A 16432-nucleotide genomic window follows, 5' to 3' on the forward strand; every position below is an offset into this window, starting at 1 on the left:
GGCCATGTTAAATTGCCTCTCAGTGTCCAAAGATGTGTAGGTTAGGTGGATTGGCCATGCTAAATTGACCCTTAGTATCAGGGGGATTAGCAGGGTAAATACGTCAGGTCACGGGGATAGGGCCTGGGTGGGATTGCTGTCGGTGCAGGCTCGATGGGCCAAATGGCCTCCTTCAGCACTGTAGGGATACTGTGACTCTTGATTCTACAGACCCAATTTACCCTCCGTAACGGTCTTGTCTCTAAAGTGAGCAGCTGAATATTTTGCCCCTCAAATGTATCTTTGACATGTCTGCCTAAAGAATGATTTGACCTTGGTAAGTATATTTAATTGCTCATCCACTTCCTTCCCCTTTTAAACATGTCATAAGTATTTCCTCTTTCCCTCTAATGTTCTGTGCAATGCCCCAATAAATATAAAGGGTAACAAACTGTTTCTAAACCAGCCATAAGATGGCAGTTAAGAATTCTGCAGATTAACTTCCTGTTCCCTTCTGTCCCAGGAGATGTCCATTGCTTCCATTCTCTGCCTTCCTCAGGCGACCTTGAGATGTTGCAGGGTCCACATCGCTGTTGAAAATAGTCTTCTAAATGGAAGGGATTATTTGAACTTGGGTGGCACAGTGGTTAGCACTGCTGCCTCTCAGCGCCAGCGACCCAGGTTCAATTCCGGCCACAGGTCACTGTCTGTGTGGAGTTTGCACATTCTCCCCGTGTCTGCGTGGGTTTCCTCCGGGTGCTCCGGTTTCCTCCCACAGTCCAAAGATGTGCGGGTTAGGTTGATTGGCCATGCTAAATTGACCCTTAATGTTAGAGGATTAACAGGGTAAATATGTGGGGTTACGGGGATAGGGCCTGGGTGGGATTGTGGTTGGTACAGTCTCGATGGGCCAAAGGGCCTCCTTCTGCACTGTCGGGATTCTCTGACTCTCTGAAGCTGAGCTGAGTTTCCCTGGTGCAACCAAGTGGTAACGACACAGGTTTGAATTCACATGTTGTTGCATGACGCGCTGTTGGTGTTGTCTGCACTTTTATCACTTTGGGAGAGAGGTGTTAATAAGGAGGGAGATATGGAATAATTTGTCACTGGAAGTCAGTGCCTGACCCTGAGGGTGTCGCAATGAATAAGGAAGAAAGGGTATTCCTTCAGTGACACCACTTGATTTATTCAGCTGCTCTTATTGACTTGTTGGAATGCCTGATGCTCAATCAATTTATAAATTTGCTGTCGACTGCTGTTTGCTTAATTCGTCTGTGCAAGTGACTCTAACAATTCATTGATTTCCCGAGGGACCAGTTGCAGAATGAATTTATTAACTCACTGATTCCTGCTAATTCATTACTTTATTGACATGCCTGGAACTCCATTCATTCACGGGTAACTACTACTGGTTTGCTTTATTCTTCGTAAGTTGGTTGGTTCTCATTGCTGAAAGAATGCAGTGATTGGTGTTCTGTTAATTTGTCAAAGGCTCAGATAGCAGCCTGGCTCTGCTGTGTCACTCACTCATCATTCACATCGTGCTGTTGTGTGTGAGTGAGCATATCAATGGCTCATGTTCATTCCTGTAGGTTGTGATTTCATGATCCAAATGTACCCGTTTTAGAATCATAGAATCCCTACCTGCAGAAGGGGGCCATTCGGTCCATCGAGTTTGTACCAACCTTCCGACAGAGGTCCTTACCCAGGCCCTATCCCCGTAATCCCATTATTTACCCTGCTAATCCACCTAACCTGCACATCTTGGGACACTAAGGGGCAATTTAGCATGGCCAATCCACCGAATCTGCACATCTTTGAATACTAAGGGGCAATTTAGCATGGCCAATCCACCGAATCTGCACATCTTTGAATACTAAGGGGCAATTTAGCATGGCCAATCCACCGAATCTACACATCTTTGGACACTAAGGGGCAATTTAGCATGGCCAATTCACCTAACCTACACATCTTTGGACACTAAGGGGCAATTTAGCATGGCCAATCCACCGAATCTGCACATCTTTGAATACTAAGGGGCAATTTAGCATGGCCAATCCACCTAACATACACCTCTTTGGATTGTGGGAGGAAACCGGAGCACCCGGAGGAAACCCAAGCAGACATGGGGAGAACGTGCAAACTGCACACAGTCAGTCACCTGAGGCTAGAACCGAACCCAGGTCCCTGGTGGTGCTAACCACTGTGCCGCTGTGCCACCCTATAAAGGTAAAGTCGCCATTGACCACCAGTCAGCCTATGGCAATCTGGGACTATGAACCTGAGGATAGTCAGGTTCATAGTCCCAGGTGAGGGGCAAGGTTAAGAAGGCGGAGCCCTCAGGAATACCTGCAGCCGTTACAGGAATTGAACCTGTGCCATTGGTGTCGCTCTGCATCACTAACCAGCCGTCCAGCCCACTGAGCCAAACCAATTTAAGGGCTCCAGTTTATTCAGTCAGCTTTTCTTCTCCGTGTTACAATGGAACACATTTTTTTCTCTGTTTTAACCTGTGTTACCATCACTTTCTCTGGGAATATGAAATTCTTCAACACTATGAACATCTTGGGCGGAATTTTCCCGTCCTGCCCGCCACAGGAATCGTAGTGGGGGGGACAGGACCACACAAAGATCCATTGACCTCCGGCAGTCTTGGGGTGAGCGCGGTTGGAAAATCCCGCCCATGGGTGGCATAGTGGTGAGCACTGATGCCTCACAGCGCCAGGGACCCGGGTTCAATTCCGGCCTCGGGTCACTGTCCGTGTGGAGTTTGCACATTCTCTCCGTGTCTGTGTGGGTTTCCTCAGGGTGCTCTGGTTTCCTCCACAGTCCAAAGATGTGCAGGTTAGGTGCTAAATTGCCCCTTAGTGTCAGGGAGACGAGCTAGGGTAAATGCATGGGGCTCCAGGGTGGGATTGTTGTCAGTGCAGACTCAATGGGCTGAATGGCCTCCTTCTGCACCGTGGGATTCTATGATGATTGACTCAGCAAAAGCAATGTCACAGGAGGCTGTTATTTCCAGAATTAGTTTTAAAATAAACTATTAATGGCCAGCATTTAATGGCCATTGGCTGTTGCCTTTGATAGGTGGTGGGGAGTACCCTTCTTGAGCCACTGCAGTCCGTGCAGTAAAGATACTGCCACAGTGTTGTTGAGTAGAGCTTTTCAGGTTTTGACCCAGCAACCATGAAGGAACAGTGAAATGTGAGTTGAGGCGGAAGTGGCAGAGGTCACAGGTTTGGAAGGAACTGTCAATGAAGCCTTGGCGAGCTGCTGTGTAAATAGTACACTCTGCGATCACTGAGGAGGGATGGATATATACACAGAACAAAGAAAATTACAGCACAGGAACAGGCCCTTCGGCCCTCCAAGCCTGCACCGACCATGCTGCCCGACTATTCCCATCCTATTCGTGTATTTGTCAAGACGCCCCTTAAAAGTCACTATCGTATCCGCTTCCTCTACCTTCCCCGGCAGCGAGTTCCAGGCACCCACCATCCTCTGTGTAAAAAAATTTTGCCTCGCACATCTCCTTTAAACTTTGCCCCTCGCACCTTAAACCTGTGCCCCCTGGTAATTGACTCTTCCACCCTGGGAAAAATCTTTGGACTATCCACACTGTCCATGCCCTTCGGAGTCTTGTAGACCTCTATCAGGTCGTCCCTCAACCTCCGTCGTTCCAGTGAGAATGGAACAGTCGGGAGAAGAGATTTGGGCAGAGCTAGAAACCGCGCAAGGCTGCAATAGTTTTGATTCTCTGCTTATAGTCGGCAAACATAACTTTCTACATTTCTCCTCTTGTATCTTTTTAGAAGTTACAGACGTGCCCCCCCAGCAGAACGAAATGGCTGTAATCTACCAATCAGCAGCATGGGTTCTGGCAGCCATATTGCTTGCAATCATCATCTTCTTAACAGCCACCCTCGTAATGAATAGAAAGAAGAAGTGGTTTCAGATGCCTTGCTATCATGCGCCAAATAAGGTAAGACAAAAACATCCAAATCTACAATTGCTACAAAGTTGGTGAACAAAGAACAAAGAAAATTACAGCACAGGAACAGGCCCTTCGGCCCTCCAAGCCTGCACCGACCATGCTGCCCGACTTAACTAAAACCCCCTACCCTTCCAGGGATCATATTCCTCTATTCCCATCCTATTTATGTATTTGTCAAGACGCCCCTTAAAAGTCACTACCGTATCCACTTCCACTACCTCCCCCGGCAACGAGTTCCAGGCACCCACCACCCTCTGTGTAAAACATCTGCCTCGTACATCTCCTTTAAACCTTGCCCCTCGCACCTTAAACCTGTGCCCCCTGACTCTTCCACCCTGGGGAAAAAGCTTCTGACTATCCACTCTGTCCATGCCTCTCATAATCTTGTAGACTTCTATCATGTTGCCCCTCCAGCTCCGTCGTTCCAGTGAGAACAAATCAAGTTTCTCCAACCTCTCCTCATAGCTAATGCCCTCCATACCAGGCAACATCCTGGTAAATCTTTTCTGTACCCTCTCCAAAGCCTCCACATCCTTCTGGTAGTGTGGCGACCGGAATTGAACACTATATTCCAAGTGAGGCCTAACTAAGGTTCATAAAGCTGCAACATGACTTGCCAATTTTTAAACTTAATGCCCTGGCTGATGAAGGCAAGCATGCCGTATGCTTTCTGAACTGGAAGGAAATCTGGCCAGCGAACATTGCATCTGTAATTTCTAAACTCTTGGCCATAATTTGGTTACAGCCATCTAATTTGGTCCCTCTTTATGTGAATAAGCAGTCGTATCAAAAGGATTACACTGCAATGGTGTCAATACTCCCAAAGTCTTCATAGTAAATGATGCAGTAGGCAGCCGTTGTGATATAACGAACCCCCTTACAGGCCAAGTTTGCAGCTAATTTAGATGAATGTGTTGGGTTGAAAAGATAAATGCTACAAATATATATTCCCAGTGTCCTAAATTCCTCCGGCATCCAAGAGGGAAAATCCGCTGAAGACAATTCATCAACTGAGCCCACCATTAACCACAATATTTATTAAATAACAGCATGGATTGGCCTTCAGATTCCTGAATGGTTTGTTGTGCAAATCCACTATGTGGGGTTGTGATCAGCCATACAGACCCCAAGCTCGGGATTCAACACTGGATCAGGTTGTGTTAGTGGGTTAATTATTGGATTTGATTTAATTTATTATTGTCACGTGTATTGGGATGCAGTGAAAAGTATTGTTTCTTGCGCGCTATACAGGGATAAGCATACCGTTCATAAAGTATATAGGGCAGAAGGAAAGGAGAAGGTGCAGAATAGAGTGTTACAGGCATAGCTAAAGTGTAGAGAAAGATCAATTTAATAGAAGGTAAGTTCATTCAAAAGTCCGATGGCAGCAGGGAAGTAGCTGTTCTTGAGTCGGTTGGTACGTGACCACACTTCTGTATCTTATTCCCGACGGAAGAAAGTGGAAGAGAGAACGTCCGGGGTGCGTGGGGTCCTTGAATATAGAACATAGAACATAGAAAAGCTACAGCACAAACAGGCCCTTCGGCCCACAAGTTGCGCCGAACATGTCCTGCCTACTAGGCTTACCTATTACCCTCTATCTTACTAACTTCCATGAACTTATCCAAAAGTCTCTTAAAAGACCCTATCGAATCCGCCTCCACCACCACTACCGGCAGCCGATTCCACGCACCCACCACCCTCTGAGTGAAAAACTTACCCCTAACATCTCCTCTGTACCTACTCCCCAGCACCCTAAACCTGTGACCTCTTGTGGTAACCATTTCAGCCCTGGGTGAAAGCCTCTGAGAATCCACTCTACCAATACCTCTCAACATCTTATACACCTCTATCAGGTCACCTCTCATCCTTCGCCTCTCCAAGGAGAAAAGACCTGGCTCTCTCAACCTATCCTCATAAGGCATGCCACCTAATGCAGGCAACATCCTTGTAAATCTCCTCTGCACCCTTTCTAGGGCTTCCACATCCTTTCTGTAATGAGGCGACCAGAACTGGGCACAGTACTCCAGGTGGGGTCTGACCAGGGCCCTATACAGCTGCAGCATTATCTCCCTATTTCTAAACTCAATTCCTCTATTGATGAAGGCCAGTATTCCATACGCCTTCTTAACCACAGCCTCCACCTGCGACGCCGATTTGAGCATCCTGTGCTGGCTGCTTTGGCAAGGCAGCGGGAAGTGTAGACAGAGTCAATGGATGGGAGGCTGGTTTGCGTGATGGATTGGGCTACATTCACGACCCTTTGTAGTTTCTTGCAGTCTTGGGCAGAGCAGGAGTCATACCAAGCTGTGATACAACCAGAAAGAATGCTTTCTGTGGTGCTTTTCCAAAGCAACGGGGGCGGGGTGGTCACCGTCGGTGGGACCAGCCGAAAACTTCGGCCTCTCATGCATTAACCACAGTTCTAACGTAGGCAACACCGCAGTGAATTTGTGCACAGCAAGATCCCATAAACAACAACATTATCATGTTTTTGTCTGTGATGTTGTTTCCAAGATAAGTACCAACCAGGAACACTGGAAGGAACTCGCTCGCTGCTCGAAATACTGTTTTTTACATCGGCGAAGCAGACCTTTGCTTCCGCGGTCTGTCTGAAAGGCAGCACTTCGATAGCGCAGCACTCCCTCAGCAGCACCACTAGACTGTCAACCCAGATTTTGTAGAGTGGGTATTGAACACACAATCTTCTGACTTGGAAGTCAAAGTGTCGACAACCTCAAGACAGCTGACACTGGAACATCAGAACATCAACTTACAGAATACCGAGAGGCCTAGACAGAGTGGACGTGGAGAAGATGTTTCCACGAGTGGGGGAGACTAGAACTCAAGGGCACAGCCTCAGAGTGAAGGGACGATCCTTTAAAACAGAGATGAGGAGGCATTTCTTCAGCCCGAGGGTGGTGAATCTGTGGAATTCTTTGCCGCAGAAGGCTGTGGAGGCCGGGTCATTGAGTGTCTTTAAGACAGAGATAGATCGGTTCTTGATCAATAAGGGGATCAAGGGTTACGGGGGGAAGGCAGGAGAATGGGGATGAGAAAAATATCAGCCATGATTGAATGGCAGAGCAGACTCGATGGACCAAATGGCCTAATTCTGCTCCTATATTTTATGGTCTAAGCTTGCGCAGAAGAGGATTAGTTCAAGTCAAATCAGGATTGTATTAAAATCCTTGAATTCAACAACAGAGGACGGTTGGATGCATCAAAGGGAACCCTTAACGGATTTTGGTCCTGTTTTTAATTTGCGTGAACAAAATTTATTGGGAAACAGGGAAAAACTATTCGATGCTTTGATTCGAAAATAATGAAAGCACTGTAGAGTAAAAATGAAGTGGTTTGGAACATTTGTGACCCAAGAGGAAATGTTGGCTGATTATGCAGTAATTCCCAGCACCGATCATGCTTGTGGAATCAATGTGAGGGCACCTCATTTGTATGGCTCGAGAAGTCAGTTAGCATTACAGGCACGTCTCTGACATTTGCCTGCTTAACCCATATGCCTGGAAGCTCAAATGCCCCCCTGTTCATGTCTACTTTATTTGGTGCCAATATCGGACTTTATTGAAGGAATTTTTCTTTGAGAGGGGTGCAGGTGTTAAGAGTACAGCTGATGTTAAGCACTAGGGTATTCCAAATGCCCAGAAGGGAAACTTGGAACGCCTTCTCTCAATTTCCGATTTGGTTTAACGTGAGGAAAGATTTGAAGACCAGTGAAGGATGTCCCTGACATTTTTGTGATGGGGAAGGCGATGGCCTAGTGGTATTATCGCTCGACTATTAATCCAGAAACTCAGCTGATGTTCTGGGGATCCAGGTTCGAATCCCACCACAGCAGATGCTGGTATTTGAATTCCGTATAAAACTATCTGGAATTAAGAATCTTCTGATGGCTATAAAACCATTGTCGATTGTCAGAAAAACCCATCTGGTTCACTAATGTCCTTTAGGGAAGGAAATGTGCCATCCTTACCTGGTCTGGCCTACATGTGACTCCAGGGCCACACAATGTGGTTGACTCTCCTCATGCACCTTTTCTTTAATGAAGACAAAACAGATGTGGGTCGGCATTCTCCAGCCGTTCTGAACAAGGGCAACTCGGAATGGACAGTAAATGCTGGCCAGCCGGTGACGCTCATGTCCCAGGAATGAATAAAGAAATAAACAAAATACATGTTTATCAAACAGTAAAACACAGAGAAAGTCAACGAAAAATCCACATAATTAATGGTTATACGTGGGGTGGAATTTTCCCTTTTAATGCAGCGTGTGGCAGTGGGTGGGGAAAGCAGCATTGAAACCGTTGGCCCCGCTGCGGCACTCTGCACCGTACTGTTAGTGAGATTGAAAAAAAAGACAAGGGATGAGTTGCACGACGGCACGCTGGCAAGGCAGGCTCAGTAACTTTGTTTCTTAAAGATCGGGGCACCACTTTTAAAGGCTGCCCCAGTACACACAAGTAAGAATTGAACTACCACCGCGCACGCAGATAAGCACGCACGCACAAGCATGCACACACAAGCACGCACGCACAAGCACGCACGCACGCACAAGCACGCACGCACAAGCACGCACGCACAAGCACGCACATACAGACGCACGCAGACGCAGATATGCACATGCGTGCACAAGCACGCACGCACAAGCACGCATGCGCACGCACGCACGCAAACACACACTCACATACACAACATGCTCCCTAGCACTGTCTCTTCCTCCTTCCCGTACCCTCCACAACCCCCAGTTGAGCGATGTACTCACCTGGGCTCCTTCAATGATTATTAATCCAGAAACTCAGATAATGCTCTGGGGACCCGGGTTCGAATCCCGCCACAGCAGATGGTCGAATGTGAATTCAATAAAAAATATTTGGAATTAAGAATCTACTGATGACCGTGAAACCATTGTCCAGTGTCGGAAAAACCCGTCTGGTTCACCAATATCCTTTAGGGAAGGAAATCCCAACACGCCTCTATCGTATCTGCCTCCACCACCACCCCTGACAGCGTGTTCCAGATATCTACCACTCTCTGTGTAAAATAAGAAACTTGCCCCTCACATTCCCTTTGAACTTTCCCCCCTCACCTGAAGAGCATGCCCCCTATTATTATTCGTGCTACTCTGAGAAAATTATTCTGACTATGAACGGTATGCTTTGTCTGCATATGATGCAGGAAATACTACCATTCACTGTATCCCAATATATGTGATAATAAATCAAATCTGACCAAAAAAAACATTATTATTCAAATTGTAACTGTTGTGCTTCATTGGGGATAGATCATGGGCGAGATTCTCCGGCCTCCCAGCCGTGTGTTTCCTGCCGGCGGGAGGTGGCGCGTTGTTTGCTAGCGGCGGGATTCTCTGGTCCTGCTGCTGTCAATGGGAATTCCCATTTGACGTCATCCCACCCTGGGGGGAAACCCACGGGCGGGGGAGTGTGCTGTCGGTGGAACCAGATAATCCCGCCGGCGTGAACGGCCGGAGAATTCCGGCCCACGTCTGTTTCGTCTTCATTAAAGGGCGGCACGGTGGCACAGTGGTTAGCACTGCTGCCTCACAGCTCAAGCGACCCGGGTTCGATTCCCGGCTTGGGTCACTGTCTGTGCGGAGTCTGCACGTTCTCCCCGTGTCTGCGTGGGTTTCCTCCGGGTGCTCCGGTTTCTTCCCACAGTCTGAAAGACGTGCTGGTTAGGTGCATTGACCCAAACAGGCGCCGGAGTGCGGAGACTAGGGGAATTTCACAGTAACTTCATTACAATGTTAATGTAAGCCTTACTTGTGACTAATAAATAAACTTTACTTTAGAATTTTCTTTAGTACCTGCGCGGTTAGTTGTCAGAGGCCAAAATTGTTTCACGCTACCCAAGGTTTGCACTCAACACTTCCTCTTATTTTGTGGCAGACGCAGTTCGTGAAGAATCCAGTTGACAAACAAACAGTGGTCTACGTGGACTCTGCGAAAGGCAGCAAGATACACAATGTTAATAACTGCTGCAAAATGGATCTAATGGCAGAAGCAGACTCGCAGTACAACGAGAAATACAGTGTGCATGCTGAGAAACAGAGCAACAGCCAGCAAAACAAACTGCTTGGATAGAAACATGAAGCAAAAAAAAAGCGTTGGCTTATGAACTGATGGAGTTTTGGCAGTAATTCAGAGATTGTGCTCGATTCAAGAGCCTTGCTTGTTCTGGTTCCCATTATATTATAAGTTAATGATTCCAGCTTGTTATTTGTGTATGATTCAGGTACTTGCAAAATAACTATTACTTTTGAAAACCATATGTCTTCACTGACTTTCTGTTCGTTTAAAATGCCCAAAAGAGTCCAGACAAACTTGCCAAAAGGAAACAAAAAAAAGTCTCAAAGACAGCGAATAAATACCAAACTTTTCAGCGATGTTTTTTATCATGGGGGGGTACAGGATGGGAAAGTATGTGTGGAGACAGCAAGCGAGCGGATGGTCATTTATTGTAACCACTTAACGCCAGGAGAATTTTATCAAACGATGCCTTCATTTAAATTGCCCCCAGCGTTGTAGAAATTAACACCTTCAAACCCAGGACGATTCTATTGTGTTCGAAATTGATTTTTTTTCCCCCGGGAAATGTTGGCGGTAGAGTAGTGGAACTATCTTAATGTCCGAAGCTAAGCGACTTCAAAGTTGTATTTCTCCTTAGGATGGAGAGGCCTCTCTCTTTCCTCGTGGAACCTTTTGGCTCAGAATTAGGGAGACGGATGATTGGGGAGGCGAATGGGTCAGTCATTTGATTTCCACCCTCTGGACACACCTAGGTTCAAACCTTCAGTGAGTTTCTGGAATTTCTTATCACCTCGAGGCCACCAGATAATGCTGAAAGCACCACGTTAGTTGTGGAAATGGGGCGGGGGGGGAAAAAGAGGATGATGGTGCCAGAATAATCTGGCTCTTTGCACAACATCATTGCTGCAGAGAGATGCATTTAATTGTAGTATTATTAATATCGCTGTTAACATTTGCCTATGGCAGTGATTTGCGTGTTGTATCGAATCCTAGACCTGTACTCTGTATATGTTTTCATTATGTTGAATGTACCCACAATTTTTGTTTGTGGTCAGTGTGTCATTCCATTAACAAAAAAAAAGGCAAACTGAGTATTGAGGCTGTATACAACTGGCTATAACCGAGCTCAGTATAAATGCCAAATGCAGGATAAGCCAACATGGAAGCAGTGTATTAGCAACGTTAGGTTAAAGGTGTTATCTAATTCCTGAGATAGAATAAGCACACCCCCCCCCCCCCCCCACGCCGCTTGCTCAAAGGCTAGGTAGAGAGGACCCATAGACTAAGGGACAGTGCTAAAATGTTTTTGGAAGCATGGCGATTAGGGTGGGGACGGAGGCGGGAATTAGTTCAGTTCCGGTTGGGAAACGAACGATGGAGAGCACGTAACCTCCCTAAGCAATTCTAGCTACACCCAGGCTTAACCTGCAAGTGCTCCAGGCGCTGAGAATAAAATACTATCGAAAATATCAGCGGTATTTTGAGGCGTCAAGCAAGGGGGTGAAATGGCGTCACTACTTTGGTGGTTTAAAATAACTGGGAGCACAGGGATTTAAGTTGGTAAGCTACGGCACTTTGTAGTCAATGTTACTAATAACATTAAGGATTTTTTTAAAAAAGAATAGCCCTATTGATACCAGGCTGTGAGCATATGAATTCTTTTTAAGTTGTAAGAAGTTTCAAGTATTTTTGTAGATACTTAGTTTGCAGATAATTAAGCAAAAGGGAGGAGAGTTTCTTAATTTATTTTTTCAGATAGCTTAATTTATTAATCTAAGTAGAATCTGTATAGAAGAATAGCAGAGGGCTTAAGGATTCTGTTTACTTCTACTTGTTCCTGTGATCAGCAGTCCAATTAAGTTGCAAAGATGTGACAGAGTTCTTTGATTCTGCAGTCTTGTTGAGGCAATGCCTGATTATATACCCTTTTAAACAAAACCTATAAACCCCTTTGCTGTACTTTTTATGTAAGTCCTTAATGGATTTTTTTTTGTTTAACTCTTTACAATTGAGACATAGAGATCTAAACTGCTTATTTATTTACGTTAATGTGTAGTGGCACTTGTAAATGCACATGGCCTCACAGCTAGGTTGTAACAAGTTTAAAAAAGGCTTTGACTCATTTTAAATAAATTTTTGTTCTGGAAGTCTTATGAATCTTGTTTTCCAAGCGTCTTACGAGAAGCTTTTTTTTTATTCATTCGTGGGACATGGGCGTCGCTGGCTGGCCAGCATTTATTGCCCATCCCTAGTTGCTCTTGTTCAGCGGGCAGTTGAGAGTCAACCACATTGCTGTGACTCTGGAGCCTGGAGTCACATGTGGGCCAGACCAGGTAAGGATGGCAGATTTCCTTTCCTAAAGGACATTAGTGAACCAGATGGGTTTTTCCGACAATGGTTTCATGGTCATCAGTAGATTCTTAATTCCAGATTTTTTTTATTGAATTCAAATTCCACCATCTGCCATGATGGGATTCGAACCCAGAACATTAGCTGATTTTCTGGATTCATAGTCTAGCGATAATACCACTAGGCAATCGCCTGCCCGCAATGAAAGTTTTGTGTCACCTCGACTTTAACAACTCGAGAGAAAGCTTCATCCTTGTTCTCTGGCCCAGGACAAACTATCCGGTGATGAGAAAATAATGTTTCATCGTCAAGTTCAGCGAGAAAGATTTGCTTACTTGTTACCAATTTTGAGTTTAAAGAGCTATACACACCTGTCCGTAAACAAAATTCAAGAAGATTCGTATCACCGTGTACGTTTCAGTCTGACCAGGCCTTGTTTTGGAGCATTCTGCGGTGTGAATTGTACTGCACGTTTTGATCATTTTTCAGCCAGTAATGAGTTTTGAAATAAACAGTCAATGTCATCGCACTCCAGAATTGTCAGCTTAGAAATTCACTTCTTCTTCAGAACATTCTAGTTTTCTGGCTGTCTTTGGTGTTTTCCTGCTCCATGTTCTTCTCCATGTACGGGATAGTGAGTACTCTTGAGTACAAGTTAGTGAATACTCTGTACAAGTTAGTGAATACTCTTGTGTACAAGTTAGTGAATACTCTGTGTACAAGTTCAGGTTAGTGAATACTCTTGTGTACAAGTTAGTGAATACTCTGTACAAGTTAGTGAATACTCTTGTGTACAAGTTAGTGAATACTCTGTACAAGTTAGTGAATACTCTTGTGTACAAGTTAGTGAATACTCTGTACAAGTTAGTGAGTGAAAACTGTGTACAAGTTAGTGAATACTCTTGTGTACAAGTTAGTGAATACTCTGTACAAGTTAGTGAGTGGAAACTGTGTACAAGTTAGTGAATACTCTTGTGTACAAGTTAGTGAGTGAAAACTGTGTACAAGTTAGCGAATACCCCTGTGTACAAGTGAGTGAAAACTCTGTGTACAAGTTAATGAATGCTGTATACAAGTGTGTGAGTACTCTGTGTACAAGTAAGTGAAGACAAATTTAAGGCTGCAAGATTGAGCTCCATAGGGTTGCCGGGAGAGGGGAAGTCTGGTAAGGAGTCCACTCACAACAATCTCCGACCTAGCCCATGCTGATAGCCATACAGTGGAGCTTGTGTGTCCTTTGTGTACCAGAAGCATGCACAGTGGGGGCGGTTTGGTGGCAGACAGCATCTAAAATTAATCTTGGGTTAATTTGCCATTTTAGACCTCTGCTGTCCTGTTAGTGCCTCACTTTAATATGCACAGCACAAGAGACCAGCACTATTTAAAGGTATCAATATTCAACTTTCAGGTGAGGTGTTTTTTGCAGTCTGGTTGTTGCTACACAGGGTTGTGGAAGTACTGTGTCATTGGAGCTGGCAGAGAGATTGCAGAACAGTGGTTAGCACTGCTGCCTCACAGCACCAGGGACCCGGGTTCAATTCCAGCCTTGGATCGCTGTCTGTGTGGAGTTTGCACATTCCCCCCGTTTCTGCGTGGGTTTCCTCTGGGTGCTCCAGTTTCCTCCCACACTCCAAAGATGTGTGGGTTAGGTGGATTGGCCATGATAAATTGCCCCTTGGTGTCAGGGGGATTAGTAGGGTAAATATGTGGGTTACGTGTGGGATGGTTGTCGGTGCAGTCTCAATGGGCCGAGTGGCCTCCTTCTGTACGGTAGGGATTCTATGATTGCTGCTGGACTTCAGAAGAAGTTGTATCCTAATGGAAGGATTCTGAGTCCACCAGTTGTTACCAGACACGGGAGCTACAGTTAGAATTGCCCTGGAGCTGCGGCATTGTAGAGAAATTGAGCAAAAGAAGGTGAGTTGCGTCTTCCATAGAATCCCTACAGTGCAGAAGGAGGCCATTCAGCCCATCGAGTCTGCACCCACCACAATCCCACCCACGCCGTATCCCCTTAACCCCATACACTGCTAATCCCCCTGACACTAAGAGGCAACTTAGCATGGCCAATCCACCTAATTTGCACATCTTCGGACTGTGGGAGGAAACCGGAGCACCCGGAGGAAACCCACACAGACACGGGGAGAACGTGCAAACTCTACACAGACAGTGACCCGAGCCAGGAATCGAGCCCGGGTCTGTGGCGCAGTGAGGGAGTGGTGCTAATCACTGTGCCACCGTGCTGCCCCTTTGATAGGGAGGATGAGGAGGACTCTCAACAACAGCTTGTACTTAACTAACTTCTTCAGAGAGTTCTTCTCCTATCTGTAACTCAGCCAGGATCAGTGACTATGCTTCACCAAGAAAAAGGATATGACAGAAGATGCAAAGCAGAACAACAAAAATACTTTAACCACAAGAAGTTAGTGACGGCCTAAAAAATCTAAGAGACCAGAATGTGGTTGAAAAGCAGGGCCAAGAGGATGTGATAATCGAGTTACACGGCGATTGTTGGGCTAGAGATGACACGAACCTTGGCCTGAATTTTGCAATGGAAGTAATGGTGAGACTGTCGGTGCTCACTGCCCAGTGGAAGTGATTCAGACAGGAACATCTGCACAAGTGCCGTTAAAGGGGGAAATCAGGAAATTGCTGCCCGATGCTCCTCCACAAACCTCAGCACATCTACACTTTGCCAATGGACTCTGCATTAAAATACATGAGGAGCATAAAGTCATCGGATTTATCCATGACATAACCACGAAACACAGCCAAAAAATTGTTACGGGTAGTAAAGGAATTTTTCAGCAGTGTAATCAGACTTGATTGTGATCAAATCCTCTGGCACTGGGAATTTAATTATGTCAAATGTGCAGCTTGATTTCTTCAGGATTTTATCTTTGGAAATTTTATCTGAAATCCTTCCATCTCACTATGGGATTCGCAGTGGGCGAGACAGAAAATTCGGCGGACCGTTTAAGCATCCATTGAACTCGAGTGGAGTTTCTGGTCTTGGGGCGGAGAATCTCGCCCATTTAAAATATTATGTTTTACTTTTATCTCTCTCAATCTCATCATGTGGGGAGGCGATGGCTGAGTGGTATTATCGCTAGACTATTAATACAGAAACTCAGGTAATGCTCTGGGGACCCGGGTTCGAATCCCGCCACGGCAGATTCGAATTCAATAAAAAATATCTGGAATTAAGAATCGACTGATGACCGTGAAACCATTGTCGATTGTTGGAAAACAAAACTCATCTGGTTCACTAATATCCCTTTAGGGAAGGAAATTGGCCGTCCTTACCCGGTCTGGCCTACGTGTGAATCCAGAGCCACAGCAAAGTGGTTGACTCTCAACTGCCCTCTGAAATTGCCTAGCGAGCCACTCAGTTGTATCAATCGATACACCAGCACCACCTCGAGGGCAATTAGGGATGGGTAATAAACACTCTAAGAAGTTTAACAACACCAGGTTAAAGTCCAACAGGTTTATTTGGTAGCAAAAGCCACACAAGCTTTTGGAGCTGCAAGCCCCTTCTTCAGGTGAGTGGGAATTCTGTTCACAAACAGAGCATATAAAGACACAGACTCAATTTACATGAATAATTATTTGTGTCTTTATATGCTCTGTTTGTGAACAGAATTCCCACTCACCTGAAGAAGGGGCTTGCAGCTCCGAAAGCTTGTGTGGCTTTTGCTACCAAATAAACCTGTTGGACTTTAACCTGGTGTTGTTAAACTTCTTACTGTGTTTACCCCAGTCCAACGCCGGCATCTCCACATCATGATAAACACTGGCCAACCAGTGACACCCATGTCCCACGAATGAATACATTTTTAAAAAATCTTTCATAGAATCATCTCTTTAGCTCACCTTTACATGCAATTAAATATTCTAATTCATGTTTCCTAGTTTAGATTCTACAGGGGTAATTTAAACCTCTCACTACCCCCCACCCCCCTAAAAATATTTATGTCATGTCATTTGGTGGGAAATTAAAAAGCTAAAACACTGAAGCAGGAATTCGAGTCACCTCAAATGCA

General features: G+C 45.5%; 1 protein-coding gene across 1 annotated transcript in view; it reads left to right on the forward strand.

Annotated features, from left to right (window-relative positions):
* The window catches only part of LOC144506947 (cysteine-rich motor neuron 1 protein-like), a 240546-nt gene extending 228362 nt beyond the window's left edge, over positions 1-12184 (forward strand). Inside the window, exons 13-14 of the mRNA XM_078233359.1 lie at positions 3792-3961; positions 9897-12184. Coding sequence (XP_078089485.1) covers positions 3792-3961; positions 9897-10091 — 365 coding nt within the window. The 3' untranslated portion in view covers positions 10092-12184. The remainder of the gene's footprint in view (positions 1-3791; positions 3962-9896) is intronic.
* The last annotated feature ends 4248 nt before the right edge of the window (positions 12185-16432 follow it).

The sequence above is a fragment of the Mustelus asterias genome, chromosome 18 (genome assembly GCF_964213995.1).
Source record: "Mustelus asterias chromosome 18, sMusAst1.hap1.1, whole genome shotgun sequence".
NCBI classification, from domain to species: Eukaryota; Metazoa; Chordata; class Chondrichthyes; order Carcharhiniformes; family Triakidae; genus Mustelus; species Mustelus asterias.